At 38.2% G+C, this 19,035-nt stretch overlaps 1 protein-coding gene and 2 non-coding genes across 4 annotated transcripts; all 3 read right to left on the bottom strand.

The window, feature by feature from the left end:
- Positions 1 to 4,584: 4,584 nt before the first annotated feature.
- LOC143877261 (ranBP2-type zinc finger protein At1g67325-like) lies at positions 4,585 to 17,168 on the bottom strand. Of its 2 annotated transcripts, none has more exons than XM_077379219.1 (8): positions 16,996 to 17,168; positions 16,663 to 16,708; positions 15,618 to 15,754; positions 11,974 to 12,190; positions 11,777 to 11,847; positions 11,610 to 11,673; positions 11,041 to 11,150; positions 4,585 to 8,108 (listed from the first exon to the last, which is right to left on the bottom strand). In XM_077379219.1, the coding sequence occupies exons 1-8, from the start codon at positions 17,008 to 17,010 to the stop codon at positions 7,962 to 7,964; spliced, it is 807 nt and encodes a 268-aa protein (XP_077235334.1). In that variant the 5' UTR covers positions 17,011 to 17,168; the 3' UTR covers positions 4,585 to 7,961. The 2 variants fall into 2 exon arrangements, with proteins under 2 accessions (XP_077235334.1, XP_077235335.1); XM_077379220.1 differs by having other exon boundaries at positions 15,618 to 15,730; positions 16,996 to 17,165.
- On the bottom strand, positions 6,117 to 6,238 carry LOC143878024 (small nucleolar RNA SNORD14). Its single transcript, XR_013250855.1, has one exon. It is a non-coding gene; the product is annotated as a small nucleolar RNA SNORD14 (small nucleolar RNA).
- Positions 6,453 to 6,574, bottom strand: LOC143878025 (small nucleolar RNA SNORD14). The gene has a single exon (XR_013250856.1). It is a non-coding gene; the product is annotated as a small nucleolar RNA SNORD14 (small nucleolar RNA).
- Positions 17,169 to 19,035: the final 1,867 nt, after the last annotated feature.

Here is a 19,035-nt window from a genome sequence, read left to right as displayed (position 1 = left end):
AACCGAAATGGTCCAAGTAATGGTCCACCAAACCCTAGAAATGAGGGGAGAAAAGGCAGAAAATGGCCCTTTCTACGCCTCCTCCAGAATAGCGATTCAGGAAGGGGATCGAAATGGGGATATATAAGCTGAGATCAACGGCAAAATATCCATCATTGAGGAAAATTACAAGAAAGGGACATAAAAGATTGAATAGTGAAAAAGGCAAGAAAGGAGGAGAGAAGAAGCTTACAAGTGGCGTGGTCGAAAAATTCATGGCGGAAAGGTCCATTAGCAAGAAGACGAAACCCTAGCTTCCGCTACTACGCCCGGCCCGCAGACCAACTGACTGAGCCCAAGTTCCCAACAAAAAACGTTTGAATGTTTCTCTACCGCGGCAAAAAACAACTGGCAGTACCGGTTAGGAATGCCACAGTACCGGTATTCTCTCTCTAATAAGAACGATTGATGGGACCCAACAATTGATTGGTTTAAAATTTAAAGTTTTGAACAAGAGGCTGCGTAGAGTCCAGTATTTTTCAAAAATGGAATCTATGGCCCACACCATAGGATGATCCATACCATCCATTTGATGGGTCACAGTGTAAATAGGTCGTGCCCAACAAAATCATCTGCATATTATAAAAACTTCTATAGATTGGAGGGTTGTGATCATATGGAAATGATTTTTTGGGGAACGGCCTACTTACATGGACGGATTGGCTCATTCGTTTATATCTTTGAAGAAGGTGGATACCATAAGCATGTATTTCTTTAGAAAAAGACACATGGGCTTACGTTCGAAGATCCAAACCATTCATTTGTTGCGACCCAATGTTAATAGATCTTGTCCCAAAAAACATCTCCCTAGGATTATCCTAATCTTTCAATCCATGGAGATTCGTATGCGATGTGGTCTTATTAGATTGGAGGGTTAGGATCATCAAGATGACCTGACTATTTATGTTGAAGGTCAACAAACGAATGCTTTGGATCTTCGAACGAGTGACCCTGTGGATTTTCTAAAAAAAATACCCGTCATATGATGTGTTCTTGTATGTGACCCAGTGCATATTGTGTTTGTTAATAGGTGAGCATATATTTTGAAATACAATGAGGCCTTGTTCGAAGATCCACACCATTCAATTGTTGGGAATTAATGTTACTAGATTGTGCCCCAAAAATCAGCTCCATTGGATGATCGTGACCCTTTAATCAATAGATAAACTCACCATATAGAAATCTTGCTAGATCGAAGAGTCAGGATCAAAATTTCATCCACTCCACCTAAACCCAAGGTGGCTTCACTAACCCGATTAACCAATTATAACTGGGTGGCTCAGGGCCTTACTACTTGCCAACGGAGAAGGCTCCTGTGTCTCCCAAGCACTCTCACGCTGAGGTGGCTGTGCTTCACCAAAATACAAAGAAGGAAAGAAGAAAGACAATGCCTCTTTACTATGCTAATACAACATGAGATTCTATCAAAATGATGTACAAGTTGAACCTAAGTTTATCCGTCACAAAATCTCCAAGAGAGGCACATGGGGTGATTTTTCACTCAAATTACGTTTAAAGAATGCATTAGAGTGCATTGGTGTCCACCTACATTGATCTAGACCATTCATTGTTGGGCCCCACCAAGGGTTTGTGCTCAGAGAGAGAAGAGAGTACTAGTTGTGAGAAGCAGGGCCTACATGGTTCAAAGATCTAAACAATTCACTTGCTAGGCCCCACTAATGGCATGGTTTCAAATTTTGGCTTCGGAATGCGTTTCGGTCCTCACCAAAACCGAAATTTTGACCAGAATCCGACGAAACCATTAAAAATAATATTTTATTCCATAACAAATTTCAGCCGAAATTTTAGGAAATATTAAATAATGAAAAACTCTTTTTACCGGTGGTCATGACCGCTGCTATATCCAAAAGAAGAGATTTTTGGTTGAATATCCTAAAATTTTGGGGAAATTTCAAAATTTCGGTGGAAAAAATGTACCATTTCGGGTATGTGTGACTTTGATTTCGGTTTTGACCGAAATCCATATTTTCAGATCTTGGTTGAAATTTAAAACCATGACTAAAGCATGTATGAGAGAGAGAGAGAGAGAGAGAGAGAGAGAGAGAGAGTTAGTATGAGTGCTGCACTGGTTGTGGCTTCACAACAGGTAAATGGCAGTGAATTTATCACTTCACCAGCCCCAGTTGTACCAATTGTGTACCGGTTGTGGCTTAGCAGTGTTAAATGGGGGAGAATTTATCCTAGAAGAGGGTGAATTTATCACCGCCCCGGTCCCCACCCCACCAAAAAAGGCTCTATTGCTCTGAACTCCCATAAAATTAAGGCCCTGTTCGTTTAATTTTGGGTCAATGATCGGTTGGGTGCCTTGACCATCAGTTGTCACAATCTGAAACGAAGACAGCAATAATCATTTTGGTAGGGCCTGTAGAACTTCGGATCAAGGAGTTCAATTCAATATGCCGTGATCACATCAATACAATAGATTTAATAGGAACAGGTAGAAAATGATCTAACCATGCAAATTACTAGTATACAAAGAAAAGATTAGAGAACAAGAAACTCTTCTCGATCGGCCATGGTGGTGATCGAACATGCCAGTTCTTCTACTGACTTTCTGGTTTGCCTCATCTCTGATGGGGGAGATCTCTTTTGGTCAGGTTAGACGGCAGTAGAGACGAACCCCCTTTATTATAGATCAAGATCTCCTAAGTCACCCCCATAATAAAACTCTAGCTAACTTAATCTTTTTATCCAACTGATACAATTGAATCAAGGGTTACATTAATCATCCATGTCTCGATAGTGATGAGATGCACTGATTACTCTTATACCCTTTACTGATCACCCGTATACCTTTTACTGATCAATGTGGAAACGGGTAACTCCAGTAATTCATAACTCTAGTAATTTCACACTTAATCTCATTCTTCAATGTAGACCGTCGAAGATCAATGATTGCCCACATAAGATCTTACCGGGCCCTCATTGGATGATGAGTGATATTTGTAATGGTACTTTGAAACAAAAATTTACTGCAAAGTGGCTCTACACAAAATTGCCTAGCAAATCCCTAATCTATGGAAAATGAGATGAAGATCAAGATTCATTATTAATGTTTCTAGAATGTAAAAAAAAAAAACAAAACTACATGCTTCCAATAGGTATTTGGGTATATTATCATCTGAACTAATTTCCCAACAAATTGTTTCCCTCGTGTAGGAGAAATTTGCACGTATGAAAGCATATTATGTCAGAGCTCGGTATTATCCGGTCTTTAACTCTTATGTTTCACAACAAAATGGATTACAACGACAGTAATAAAGAGAAGGAGATGATAAATTCTCACCCACTGGATAATTCTTTGACGTCAAATTCACTGTACAGGGGGTGCCAATTATCCTACAGGGGGTGTGAATTTATCATCTCCCTAAAGATATTGCCCCAAGTACACGTCTGTGCTCTTTCTACCTGAAGGAGAATGCAATTAAGCAGCCAATGCGACTGTTTTGAGAGGAATTTACAAGAAAGAACATGCTGGTGCTAAAGTTCATGCAAAATGTCCAATACATCCGCAAAAGGCAAAATCTATTAGGTAGCCACTGCAAATATTCTGAGAAACAAGCCATGGGATTTCAACATAATACAGCCAAGAAATTCTCTTACAAAGCATGATACCCTTAGACATTGCTTAACTAGGAGACGATCCCACATTGGAAACAACATAAATTTTCAATAATTAAATAAATTTCAATTAGATAAACACAACTCTCTCAAGTAACAATCTTCACCTCATTCTTCGAGGTTGATCAAGAAATATTCACTGAAGACAAAAGCTGTGGTCTTCATTCCTAATAATTTTTCTCTCTTCATTCCAAATAATTATTTTCAATATAGGGTTTTGAGGAATAAAATCGTAGAGAAAGCAGCCTGTTAGAAAGCAGACTGAGTGGGCCTGGAGGTAATATTCCTCAAAAAGCAGCCTGTCAAAATCCTACAAAATCAGAGTGAATGCTATTAATTTTTTTTTTTATAGTATCACAATTTTTTTGATATTCCTCAACATAGAGGACGAGCTACGGTGCAACAGTAAGATTGCTCCATTGTGGTCACAGACGAGCCTTGGTGCAACAGTAAGGTTGCTCCATTATGACATGGGTGGTCACAGGTTCATGTCACAGAAACAGCCTCCGAAGCGAGGGTAAGGCTGCGTACATCTAGCCCTCGCCAGACCCCGCAATGGCAGGGGCGAGGCCACCCATTTTTTTTTATTTACTATAAAAAAATTTGACAAAAGTTCAGGCCTCTCAAATTCTTTTGGAAATCTTCAGTTGCATGTTGATGCTCCCTTCTTCCTATCCTCATTGTGGCATTTATTTTGGGAGGAATCATTCAGCAAAAATCCCGAAAAAGTGATTTGAATCTAAGGAAGTCCCTCAAGAGCCTCTACTATCAACAAAACTTGGGTCAAACTTTAATGAATAATAGTAGTAAAGTTGACAAATTCCTACGCAATTTTAAAGGCTTAAAGAAGCACCACTAACTACAATGTACCTTTATGACGAGATTAAAAATGAACAGATTAACTTATCTTTGCAAGTTGAAGAATTTGAAATTTGAAATTTGAAATTTGAATTTGAACATGAGATGAAACACCAATAAACGCTGCTGTAAGTCTGTAACCGAAAATAACAACGAACATTTAACATTCTAAGTGTGACGCTTTTGTCCTGCCTCTTAGTAAGCTCCTCCCAACCGCTCTATTTTTGCAGAAAGTCCATATCTTTTCAACCAGCCCTATTAGTGACAGGTGGTATCAAAGCAAAATGATCCTTGATGCTGAATTGTTGCCTTCGACAGTGGGGATTGGAGGCACAGTTTGAAGGCACTTGGTGCAAGTGATGGCATTGAGTGCCTCTACTATCATCAAAAATTGGGTCAAGCTTTAATGAATAATAATACTTAAGTTGCTAAATTCGTACGCAATTGGAAAGGCTTAAAGAAGCACCACTAATTACAATGCACCTCTATGGCAAGATTAAAAATGTTGAAGTTTGAAATTAACTGCTACCCCTATTACAAGGCTTCAATTTGAGCTGCAAATCCTACTTTGAACACAAAAATATTTAGGAGGAAAAGAGACGAAGTGCCGATGATAAAGACAGGGGGAGCAGGGATTATTTTGGTTAGGAGGGGCAAAGGCCTAAAATAGGGTACCTATAAACATCAACTTCTGCTTCCCAAGAAAATATTTTAAGAAAAGAAAGAAACAGGGTCCAAATCTGAATATTGGACTCAACACTGATTAAACAAAAAATTTGGAGAAAAACATATTCAAAGAAAATAAGACTTGAAATTGTAACAAAAAAATGTATAAATCATACTCAAACGAAGAAGAAACCATCAGATACCAAAGTTGTCCCCAGAGCAAGCAATAGAGCTGCATCACGGTCCGCATCATGGTTGGTCTCCGCTCGAAAACAGAGAGACCGCATCATTTGGTACTTTCTTCCCAAACTAACCCACCATTAACTTCTTGTACATTACTTTAAATGAGAAATCCAAGAAAAATAAAAGAAGCCAGCCAAAATCACAACTCCCAAAAAAAATACAGAGCAGGACTTTGCCAATCAACAGCCAAGAGAGATTTTTAACCACAATGAGAGAAAAAAAAACCAAAGGCAAGGCAAAAACCAGAATAACATGCCCTCCAAGTACTAGCAATTAAAGATGCTTAGAGATGTTATCAACCCATGCAAAGAAAATCAATACAAAAAATCCAAGCTCCGCTGAAAACAAACGCTATCAACTAGCTATGATTCTCATTGGAATCAAGGATAGCAGTGACCATACAGCATGAAAAATGCAGGTTATTTTGGTGGACTGATTGGCAGGGAAGAGTTAACATGTTCCATCATATATATGATCAGATAAAACCAGAAAAAAATAATGGACTGATTTGTGATGGCCAGTCCCTTAAGGACAAACCTGCATATCAACGAATTAAAAATCTTCCACTAGTAGGAAATTAAACTTACGTATATTCTTTCTTCCACAATAGCAAGACCCAAAAGACAAAAAATGCATTACATATATAAGAGTAGGTAATGAGGCATTAGTGTCTCAGACATCCAAGGAAGGATCAGGCAGCATAAGCTCTCAAGCCCGGCAAGGCGAAAGCTCTCAGGCGGCTACTGCGAATGTTTTGAGAAACAAGCCTTTGGTTTTGTCATCATAGACACACATGACCCATAAGAAATGCAAGTAAGTCCTTTCACAGAGCTCAAAAGATACAACAAATATGAAATTACCCCTAAAACAACCAAGGAGAATAGAATAGGGATTCAAGCCTTCAATTTCTTATGTAAAGACTTAGATAATTAATATAAGATTAAAGAATAAAAAGGAAAACCAGAAATATATAATAAGATGAAGCAAATGGAAATTATTAGAAAAGTCTCAGACATCCAAGGAAGAAATTAGCAGCATAAGCTCTCAAGCCCGGCGAGGCGAAAGCTCTTAGGCGGCTACTGCGAATGTTTTGAGAAACAAGCCTTTGAATTTCTCATCATCGACATGGATAAAGCAATGAAAATCTTTCAAAAACCATGAATAAACAAGGACTGTAACCAATTACCGAATGAAAAAAACCCTAATTTGCAATAGATCTAAAAACCGAATAAGATCGTTATTGAAGAACTATCAATCAATCAATCAATAAAAAAAAGGCAGAATAGACGATAAAATTGTGCTTAAGGCAGACCTAGGGTTGTGAAGGAAACGAAGAAAGAAATTACATTGCAGCTTATTGAGAATCTAGGGTTTGGAGCCGAAAGCTGGGTTTTAGGGGTTTGGGGTAGAGGGGGTTATATAGGGATGGAGGGTAGGTCTCCAGAAACTTCCAGTAGAAAAGAAAGGACCACGCAACCGGAACCGATAAGGGCGCGGAATACCAATCCTTTCTACACGCGCAAGTGTCTATAGCATGCGGTGGCATTTAGTGCTTTTCAGCAGTAGAGAGAATAAGAGAAGTAGAGAACAGCTACAGCGGCTCAGTTTTTCTGCAGATTTTGTCTTATTCATCCCGTTACAACATGCAAAAGTGAACCGCGAAATGCCTTTACGTGAAATTACCTAGCAAATCCCAATTTTTGTTAAGAGTATGGGATGAAATCCTAACAAAGAAATATCGGGTCGAACATGAGACACGTACGAAACATTTGTATGTAGATATGTAGAGAGGACCGTTGCATTTAAATGGTCTTGATGCCATGCTAAATAGACATCCCATCCATTATGAGGCCAAATAGATGACGAGATAGGATCATCGGATCAAGGTAGGGCTAGATGTCACGGATTCAAAGTTCACAGAAAATTCCCTATAGTTCACACAACTTTGAAAATCTCGGACCACTAACACTCATAATGTGATTATGGGGCTATTTTGAAGGAGGACATTTTCATCCACAGATCTATACTCTTCAATCTGATGAAGCCCATGAAACTAAGTAGAGGCCCCAACTGACTAATGTTGAAGAATTGAGTTTTGGTTAGGAGTAAAATGCCATCTTATGTGACCCAAAAATTCAAGGCTAATGATAACTGATAAGATAAAAAAAACCCTTTTGAAGGGGCATAGAGCATATTTCAATACACCATAAAAAAAATTCCTGCAAAAAAAAAAAAAATCCCCTTCATCCAAAGGTAGTGTGTCGGTTAATTTTCGTTTCTCTTAAACCATTTTTTTAAGTGGATGCCATGAATATATTAGCAAAATTTCTCTGAGTTCCGTAGCGTCTACACGAGGGGCAATGGCTTCTATCACAGTTGTCCAGAGGGATCAAAATTTCAACAGTCATGGATCTCCAGATTCCACACTGATGTCAACCAACACTCCCAATACCCCTAACCAGTTATACACTTGTACTCACAAGCACACCAGTCTGTGTCATATGATCAAGCATCTACTTGCCTGCTGTTGGTTTCTCCTTCCCGCATCCCTTTCGGTTGCAGACTGTTCGGAAAGGATAGTTGAGGTTCCCGCATTTGTCACAGGTCCAGCTCCCTTCTGGTGAACCCGAATCCTTGTTCCCAGACAACCCGTTTGAATCCTGCAAATCCAGATCCATATCAAAAGTTGCTAAATATATGCATACCTGGGAAATACATTATCAAGTTTGAACTCAATTCGGTAATAAAGCAATAAAAAATGATTCTCCTTGAATTTCTTGTGAATCTACGGCAGTCGGGAACTTTTTTTTCTTTTTGGAAAATTAACAGGCGTAGTTGGAACCTAGATAAAATATTTCCAAACTTGAGATGGTAGGAGCGAGGGGAGCATGAAAAGCACCCAAAAATCAGGAATACAAATCAATCTAAAAAAAAAGCACCATGAAAAGCACCTAACGTCTCTCCCTCTCCCTCTTTCACTGACCCTCTTACACAACTGGGCTCACCAATATTCTATGGAATAGTTTTCCTTGATTTCCAAACATGGACTAAAACTCGTGACACCTTGAAAAATACATTACTAGGAACCAAAAAGGAATAAAGCATAACAAAGCTAAAATTTCCATAGGCAACGCTTAAAGTTGAGGAAAATAAGGCTCTATTTTCATTAAAAAGAAGCTCATTTTCCGACCATTTGAAGTCATAAGCTCAACGTCTAATTGAAGTACTGAATTGAAACAAGGATAGTGTTGCATGATGAAATCAAAATGTACTTATCTACTGTTTTGTCTGGAATATTGTTCAAGTTCATGAGAACACTTAAGGGGCCGTTTGGATATTCGGATTTTAGAATCTAGGTTTTTAGTTTGAAAACAATGTAAAAGAGGGTTCATGATCAAGCTGTTGTATGCTAACCTGACAGTGTTTCTTGGATTTTAAGTGAGAAATTCAGGTTTTAAAAATCTCTCCTGCATCCTGAGATTTCTAAAACTTGGGAACGTCCTACTACTCTCTTGCTGACGTAAAGAAGGGCGAGAAGTAAAAAACGAGTCAAAAAACGACAGCTGGTCCGCTTCTTCTCTTGTCTCTTAGCTACAATTTTGAAGAAATCCCGGATTCTAAAATCCGCGTATCCAAACGGCCCCTTAAATTTCTTCCATGATGTGTTTCAGAATATCCAACCTCTAATTTGCAAGAGATAATAGACTTCAACTAAGAGATTTCATAAGATGGAAAGATTATTTTCAAGTGTAAAGAAATGTGACTGAAGAAAAGTATTGTACTAGCTCGATTTTTATCTTTTTATCAAGGTTTAGATAAAAATAAAATAAACAGTAAAAGATATATGTTGGCTCTTCACTATGATGGCACTTGGGAAAAAAACCTACACTCGTACTACTATGATGCTCCAAGCATATCACTGCATCCATATATGAACAAAAAGAGGTAAAATGGGACCACTCGTACTATCCATGCATTTAGCAAGTTTCTTGTAGTTTATACATCCATGATAGACACACCTGACACCACTAAGATTTTAATATGTAATTATTAAAGGTTATAAAGGAAAGCAGGGGTGTAAAAAGCAAGAGAAAATTAAAAAGAGTCAAATAATGGATATTGTTGGGCAAATAATAAAAAGCTATGTTGGAAAAAATATATCAAAGAAACTTCAGCAAGAACTGATCATGAAGATTTGAAACCATTAGGGAAATGATTTCAGCGCTCCAATGTTTTTATAAGATGCGCGAAAGCATCTTGTCATTTAGTATTTAAAGGGCGTGTGAGAGCTTTTTGAGAATGGTAATATCCCTATGACAGCCCTTTAAATGCTAAACGACAAGATGCTTCGCGCATCTTATAAAAACATTACGGTGATGACATCATTTCCCAACCATTATTGGACCTTATCTTTGACTAAAATGTTGTTGATGAGAGTTAGAAGATGGTTCATTTAGCCTATCATCGCATCTCTAAATCTTTATAGTGTTTGCAGTTATATTCATTAAATATAGGCTACTGATATCTAGGGGTGCAAGTGTGCAACTCGGGTCAGGTTGAGGCCAACCCGAACCTGAACCCGACCCGAGCAACCATTTACGCAACCCGAACCCGACCCGAGTTCAAACCCGATGAGGTTCAACCCGACCCAAGTTCAACCCGACCCAACCCGAGATTTTAAGCTTAAAAAATAAAAAAATTTATTAAAAATGTCGGGTTTCACTCGGGTCGGGTTGCCCAAGACCTCAACCCAAACCCGACCCGAACTCAACCCGGGTTGAGAAAACCTGACCTGAACTCAACCCAACCCGACTTTTTTTTCAGGTTGAGCCCACCCAAGTTGCACCCCTACTGATATCTGCCAGACCATGTTTTGATAATGGGACGAACTCACTTTCTTTTACATTATCTGATTGGTTGCTGAGAGCTTTAGGGGAATTGTAATAGCCTTTGACAGCTGGATAAAACATGTAAAACTAGGTGAGTTTGTCCCATTATCAAAACATGGCCATGTGGATATATATGTGGGAAAAGTGAGTATGAGCAGCCCCTCATATAAGCTTATATGAGGTGACGGATAGAAACATGATGGGCCCACATTTGTAGGGTGATCCAAACCATTCATTTGATAGGCCATGACATAGATAGGGTGTGCCCAAAAAATCAGCTCCATAGGATCCATCCCAACCCTTTGAACTGTGGAGGTGAAAAATGGGCAAATTTATACCCGGTTGGGATGATCCTATGGAGCTGATTTTTTGGGGACACCCTATCTATGCCAGGGCCTATCAAATGAATGGTTTGGATCACCCAAAAAATGTGGGCCCACCGTGTTTCTAGCCGTCACCTCATATAAGTTTATATGAGGGGCCACTCATACTCACTTTTCCCTATGTGTGTGTGTGTAGACACAATATAAAGTATGACAACCTATGCCCAATTTTGAGATCCAATTGGATTTGGCACCCTTACATTTTCACTGTTCAGTTCAATTTATAGAATCTTGGGTTTTAGGCTCATTCACTTAAGGGGGGATCGCTGACATACAACAATAGCAATCTATTAAAGAGAAGCAAAATGGACGATACTTACTGTAGTGGGTCTGGCAGTTCCACATTTCATGTTGCATGTTGTTCTGAAGGAAAAATTAACATTGTCACATTTGGGGCAGATCCAATCTCCTTCAGACAGCCCATCTGGCCCTGCAAAGCAATTCAAAACACGATGAAGATGGAAAGCCCCAACAAATGGCAGCAAGAAAAAGTTGGGAGTTTGATCAAGAACAAGAAATGAAGAAAAAATAATTTAGAAGTTAAATCCACAAATTTGGATTTAACTTGCCAGGAAAGTATTATGTAAGCTAGAGCTTATCACCAATAAACATCTCCAAGAACAATTAAACGCAAACATGCAGTTACAAACCAATAGTAACTAACTAACTAAAAAACCATATGAACTCGAACATAATCATTGATTTACCAAATGGAAATCTTAAACTAGACCAGGAGGCTGAAAATTAATAAATGTTTGTTTACATAAAACGAAGAGCGATGTTGCGATAGAAGATAATACAACACCTAGCCGAAAATCATGCTAAAGTACCATCAGAGAAAGGAGAAGTACAAAAAATGAACAACCATATAGCAATACTATCAAGTTACCTCCACGACGCTTTCGAGGGGCATTGTTATCAGGAAGTCCTCCTTCAGTCCAAGGACCTGGCACCTTGCATATCCATAAGCAAATCAATACTCATATAAGCTGAAAGGAAAATAACTAATGCTAATGACAAGAAGGCTCAAAAATATAATGAAAGGAGAAAACATACTGGCAGTGGAGATCCCGGGAATCCAAACCCATATCTGTCCATAGCATGCCCTGGAGGACCATAACCCATGCCTGATTCACCAATAAATACTAGTTACAAGGAGGGCAAACACGCGCGCGCGCACACACATACAGAGAGAGAGAGAGAGAGAGAGAGAGAGAGAGAGAGAGAGAGAGAGAGAGAGAGAGAGATCATGCCTCCCAAAGGACCAGGTGAAACATATGCATGGAGGAGACCGTATGGTCCAGCAGCACTTGTTGGTGCTCCATAGTCATAACGTAACCCAGACAGCGAGAGAGAGGGCCCATACCCGCTGTACATTCCAATCGGCAAGGGAGAAGGAGCCCCGACTCCTCCAAAATAAAAAGGAGGAGCATGATCAAAAGTGGCTGGGAGAGGTGCTGACCCCATTTTCTGCCACATCCAACACCATGAACTATTAAAAATAACATAATTTGGTAAGATACAAACAATGACAATTTAGGGCTCTTTGTTGGTTTTTTTTTTTTTTTTTTTGGAATGATTAGGGCTCTTTGTTTTATTTATTGCATATCAGTTTTCACCACCACACTGTGCTGAACTAACAACAATCTCCATTGAATGGAATATTCTTTCAATCAAAGCACCTACTTAAAAGTTAAAACTGGGCTTTTCTGAATGGTTACAACATACAGATCAATGACTAATGTATTTTTCTTCTATACTAGTTCAGTAACACAAGTGATAACTGGAAAAGAATCATAACATTGCTTCCGTTATAGAATTTTAAAGATGATTAACAGGCAGGCTATAGGGCATGCATATCAAAATTAAACAAAATCTACAAGTACATTTACAGTGCTCTGTAAGGTTATATTTATACAGATTAATTGGACCACTTGAAAAAAAATCCTCGATAATATTGACCCCAAAACCTTTTCTAATGGTTTATTTTCCTCATATCTTTATTGCAAGCCATGGTCTAATAGACAATTGCATGACGGGGACCTTTCCAGGACTGAACGCATTATTTTTTCACCCAACTTTCTTTATAAAAAACAAAAAGAAATAACCTGAATAAATTATTAATTACAGGTTTTATGTTTTTTCTTGATAGAACCTATATGCTTTTCTTTTTTGATAAAGTGACTTGACGAAAAAAAAGTTTTACAAGAAAGGGGCAGGAGTGCATAAGAAAAACACCTTAAATAAATATCATCATAATATTTCCATAAGGAAGAGATCTACAAACATCATGACCCCTTGATCCACACCCTGGAAGGAAACATAATGAAGAAAAGTTGATGAAATCATAGATTTTTTTTTTTTAACTTAAAGACCATTTCCCATTCTTTTAGCAACATTGTTGTGCATAGTTTTTGCCCTTACAATCATAGATTCTTGATTAGAAAATTGGGATCATCCAATCAGCACGCTTTTGATTCCATTGCAGATCTAAGGTATGTCCTACCATGGGAATAATCTGGATCGACCAAAGGTTTGGACCCACCATGTAATAATGGGTGTGCATACTGTATTGCGGTAAGGTCGCCCCCCAGATTTCGTAGGGAACTTGACTCCACCACCCTTTGCAAGGGGACACCATCTACCTTGAAATTATTGGTCGAACAAATGTTGGCACCAACATTTCTATCGTTGAAACAGAGATTTTCCACAAGTACAAAGGGTGGCCCCACACTAATGAAAAATAAATTATTCTTAATAGCAACAAATTTTATTAATCAACCCAAAAGTACATCAAAAAACCCAATCGGGGTGATCAAGCTGCAAAGGACCAATATAGAATTGAGTTGACACAACTTGAATAATGGTAGAACCTAAAAAAACTGCTAAGGTCTTCCTACTCAGACATATGGTCTCTAATAATCAGGTAAGGGCATGACACTGCTTCATTTGCTAATTTATCAGCCTCCCCGTTGACTTTTCTTTTTACGTGACAAAAATTAATTGGGTGGATTTCTAGTCTTTTAAGAAATTTAAAAACATCCGCTAACATCCACGAATATCCCTGCCAAGGCAAATGGTCTCTAATAATCAGGTCGGAGCGTGATACACCATGATTTGCTATCTGCCAGCATAGTTGTAAACCCGTGACTCGATTTCTTAATTTTCTTACTCGTGACTCGTAAGAGTTTTTTTATAAGAATAGAAATTTAGTTGAAAACTTAAAATTGTATTATATATCAAAAGATGAAGACATGTAACACATAAAAGAGCTGCGAAAAGGTTAAGGTTATTACATTTCCCAAAAAGCTCTTAGACCAATTAAAGAAGAAAAGACAACAGGGTTTGTGCAAATATCAAAATATGGTTGTGCTGATAACATTTCCCTTGTAAAGTTGTAATTTGTAGAAGGGAAATGATATCAGCACAACCATGTTTGATATTTTCACAAGGCATCTTGTCTCATATCTTTTAAAGAGGTATCAAAAGGTTATTACAATTTTGAAAAAGTTCTCACAAGACAATTAAAACAGAAAAGACGAGATGGGTCTGCGCAATTATTGATCCATGGTTGTGCTGATATTACAGACCTAAACTTTAAGTTTATAAAGGGATTTGCTAGGAACCAACATGAATAAGACAAAATCTGTTGAATGAGAGAGCAGACAACTCATGAATAAGACAAAATCGGTTGAAAAGTGAGTCTATGTGGATGCTCTCTCATGCAACAGCAGCCCACGAAATGCCTTCTGTGATGGTCCCTAGCAAATCCCTTTAATAAACTATAAACTAAAACCTGGATTTTATTAGCTAAAACCTTGATTTTATATAAGAAACAGTTAAAAGAACCAAATATGAAAAAGATCCAACATTTACTTAAAGGAAAATCACCATCCGCTAAAATGCCTATGTTGACCAGTGCCCGAAAAAGGGCAGCCCAGTGCACGAGGCTCAGGCTCCTGCCATTGCGGGGTCTGAGGAGGGCTAGATGTACGCAGCCTTACCGACAAGATGAAAAACTTTTGGAGACCAAATTATGAGATTTTTTTACCGGACTTCTGGGATTTAATAATGTTTGGACATTATAGAATTTATGAATTTTTATGAAAAAAAAATACCCCATCGTTTATGAAATTAAGAAGGCATTTCACGAGGCGGCTGTTGCATAAGAGTGCAGCAACCTCAGATGAATTAATTTAATAAGACAAAATATGTTGAAAGTGAGATTATGTGGCTGCTCTCTCATGCAACAGCCGGTCGACGAAAAGCCTTCTGCAATTGTCCCTAGAAAACCCCATATATAATTCATTGTAATATCCAAAGTAGATGTAATGAAAAGAAAAGATATCGCTCCCCATACAAACTCTTTTCTTTTCTTACCACATGCAATCACAACCATGGTTTTAAATTTCGACTGAAATCTGAAATTTCAGATTTCGGTGAGGACCGAAACGGAAAGGTACCGAAACCGAAATTCCGGGACTTTCGTCCAAATTTGTAATAAAATAATAATTTTTTATTCCATTAAAGAATTTCAAATGAAATGCCCGAAATTTCAGCAATTTCGGTCGAAATTTCATCCCAAAAAACAGGGGTTTCATGCGCTAGTACCAAATTTCGCCCAAAATTTCAGTTTCGGATAAGTCCGAAATTTTAGCCGAATCCGAAATTTAAAACCATGATCACAACACATGGTTATTAGTAGTTTTTATAATAACAATGATATCGTGAAGCAATGAAATATAGGTGGAAGGACAAGATGCAGATGTAGTGCTCAGAGTCAAACAAAACGAACTATATTGAATTTTGATTGGCAATAGCAATGCAAGCCCAAACTACCCAGTTATGCCATAAAATTAAAATGCAAGATGGTGAAAAGCAGAAAAGAGTGACATACTTGAGTGGTTGATGGTCGGGTAGCACCACATGTTCCACGATTGCAAACAGTTCTAAACCCAAAGTTCACATTTGCACATAGAGGACAGGTCCAATCTCCATCATTTTGAGAAGCTGGCATGGATAACGAAAGAGAAACTGGCCAATATGAAAAGAAGGTAGAGCAAATCCTAATTCCATATGTGTGTGTGTAGAGAGAGAGAGAGAGAGAGAGAGAGAGAGAGAGAAGCACACACAAATGTATATTAGTGTGTGTGTTTGTGTGTGTGTGTGTGTGTGTGTGTGTTCCCACTTCTAGATATTCCAACAAAAAAAAAGCCCTCGACAAATTTACAAAACATGTTTCGGATGAACAGTATAACTAAAACTCCATTTCAAAGAAGAAAAAAAACAGTATAACAGATAACTAAAGTAAATGTTAGAAATTAAATTTTTTTGAGACAGAATGCTAGAATACTCAAGAAGCACCAAACAATGAAAGAAAAGACTAGGAGATGCCGAACAGATAGTCGACATAAAGTATAAATTAAACTACATAGCATGGATGAGCTAAAGAATATGAATATCCAGTTCGATAGCCAAAGGTCCCATACACTTTAGCAACACCACTTATTCTATTAATAGAAGTTTTCAACATAAATAATGGGGCAGATAAGCTGATTAAATATATCCTCCCACACTATCAAGAAACCTTAAATTTTTTTCCCTCTACTTTTTTCGCTCACAAGTACGAACTAAGAACCCTAAACCAATTTCAAATTTCATCCCAAGTGGAAGAATAAAGAAGTATATCATCCCAAGTTGCATAGGTCATTTAGGCTATAATCTGAAACACCTCCATAAAACAGACACAATTAACTAAATTGACTTCAATAGAGAGCAGAAAAATTAATATAAAATGAAGCGCATAATATCCCAATATTGTCGAATCAAGAAACAAAATAAGACATGCTACAAGAAAATTAAAACCCGGCAAAGAAAACCAATTGATTATTTATTAGACTAAACAAAACTCTTTCCTTTCAACAAAACAATCATAAACTCACCATCGTTGCGAGATCGTTTCAATCCAAAGGAGCCCTGATTATCAACCTACACAAAAGAACTACATAATCACTCAGACAACTCGAAATCCAGCTTATGCCAGAACAGTAAAACAAAACCAAAATCAAACAATCGCAAACGATCAACAACAACCAAAGAGGGGGAGAGATCAAAATCAAACCCACTGATCATAGCAGCAATAAAGCTAGATTCACATAAAACCCTAGGTTTAACAGAATGTAAGAAATCATGATTTCTAATAGTCTAGTACTATAGGTTTTGAGTTGTAGTTGAAACTAAAAAGAGAGTATAAAAGGAGAGGCTGAGTTTATCACCTTGGAGGAAGCCATTAAGAGAGCTCTCAATAGATTGAATGGAAGATCACATGTTCCCTAGTCCCTACTATTGTTCTCGGAGATTTTGGCACGAGAAAGATAGAGACATGATTATAATTTATTAGGGGCTTAGGGCCAAACATTCGGGATAGGTTTCCGACTGTTCTTTAAAGAAAGGGAATAGGTTTCTCGTCTTTCAATTTTTGGGGAATTTACTAAGGGTCTGTTCACTTGTTTTCCCGGGAAAGGAAAAGAAAAGGTTTCCCGGGTATATGACGTGGCATTAGGAAAAGAAATCCAAGGAAACTGTGTAGGAAAAGGTTTCCCGCCCCTGTTCACGTGCGTAGGAACTGTGCAGGAAAAGGTTTCCAAAGAAACTGCTTGCTCACCTTTTTTCGCTAGTATTCCCAAGAAAGCAAATCCGACCAAAGTAGTTGGATTTGGTTTCCCACACTTGTGAGAAAAGAGACAATACCACATCATTTTTTGCGATTTCCATGTCATTGTTTAACATTTTCCACCTATGCTTGTTACTTTCTCAGGAAAGCAAGTGAACACCAGAATTCTGTCTTGTCAAGGAAAAAAGAGGCTGTTTTCTAGGGATTTGCTTTCCCGGGAGCGCAAGTGAACAGAGCCAAGGTTTTCCTCAATGTGCATTGAAAATGTAAATGTACAATAAATGGTGCATGAAAATGTAAATGTACAATATTTAATTTATATGGTTTTGAGTCTTTCTTTTTAAACAATGTGTACTTTTACATTTTCAATACACCCGAGGGGCACTCGTTAACAAAACCCTTTATAAAAAATGATATTCAAATTCTAAAATATCAGTTGGCTGGTAATGTCTACTGTTTGCACCAAAGAGCTGGGCCGTATAGTCCAAAAGACTATTTTGCTTCCTTCATTTTCCTCTTTTTTTCTTCATCTCTTCCGAATGGCCCCTCCTCTTGCTTGAGTGTTTGTTGCACCGGATACTGGTAGAGACCTTCACTGAATTCTACAGACCTGAGTCATTCTACGTTGGAAACCGTGAATGCAAAAGGTGATATCTCTTAACTTTTCTCCTCATGGTGAAGAAATGCGTTCAATCCAAAGTCAAAAAATCAAAGCAAGTTTCGAAGATATCGGGTCAAGTCATAAATCGGGGAAGAAACCATGTGTAATTGTGAAAAAATGGGAAGATACGGGTTTGGCTCTTTGGCTCAAAAGTTATGGGTATGGTCTCCATTGACGTGAGTTCAAATCCCCTGGGCCTACCCAATGCGCGTGTTTTACAGGTGATTTTGCGCATCCGTAGGGAATAGTCCCGCCCTAAAAATTGGGATGGGGATATCCTATGTCACGAGGGAAAAAAATTTGGTCGTGTAAAAAAGGAGTTTTTATATGGTGAAAGGACCGTCAAGTACTGTCAAAACGTTGCCACCCTTGATGTTTGATCCAACTGGGTGGTACGTTTGACATACCACCTTGAGGGGCTTCATGGTCACCACCATATAATTTCTCGTAAAAAAATGAGGTCGAATATTGAAAATTTCGTGTCGAGTTAGGCAAAAATGGGGTTGAATCAGAAAAGATTAGGTCGAGTCGAGAAAAGTTTGGGTCGTGTCGGGAAAAGATTGGGTCAAGTTGGTTAAAGTTGGGGCCGATTTGGCCAAAGTTGTGGTCAAGTACCTTTTATAACTACCGAGCCCAAGCCCCTGATCCCCTGTGCTGTTGCAGCTTGCTCTTTCACTTTTCTTAGAATTTTAACTATGGATAGTGTAAATAGGGCCTATTAGGGCATTCCGGTGGACAGTCCAATTTGCAATGGATCGTGACTGAGGTATGGAAAGTAGGATTCGAAATCCGTCCATTTAATTATGGATATGAATGGATCCGGATTAAGACGTTTATCAGATTCAAAGTGGAACCTTGACACCCCTACTTACAATCCTCTTTTTGAAATGGAACTTACTTACTTACCTCTATTCACATTGACCTTTGTTCTTGAATAAAATGTTATAACAAAAATGACAAACAATGAAAAAGATAATCTCA

This window comes from Tasmannia lanceolata, unplaced genomic scaffold, assembly GCF_043159265.1.
Source record: "Tasmannia lanceolata isolate RefF3 unplaced genomic scaffold, GAP_Taslan_0.1 ptg000005l, whole genome shotgun sequence".
NCBI lineage: Eukaryota > Viridiplantae > Streptophyta > Magnoliopsida > Canellales > Winteraceae > Tasmannia > Tasmannia lanceolata.
This window is presented reverse-complemented; position numbering and strand designations above follow the sequence as displayed.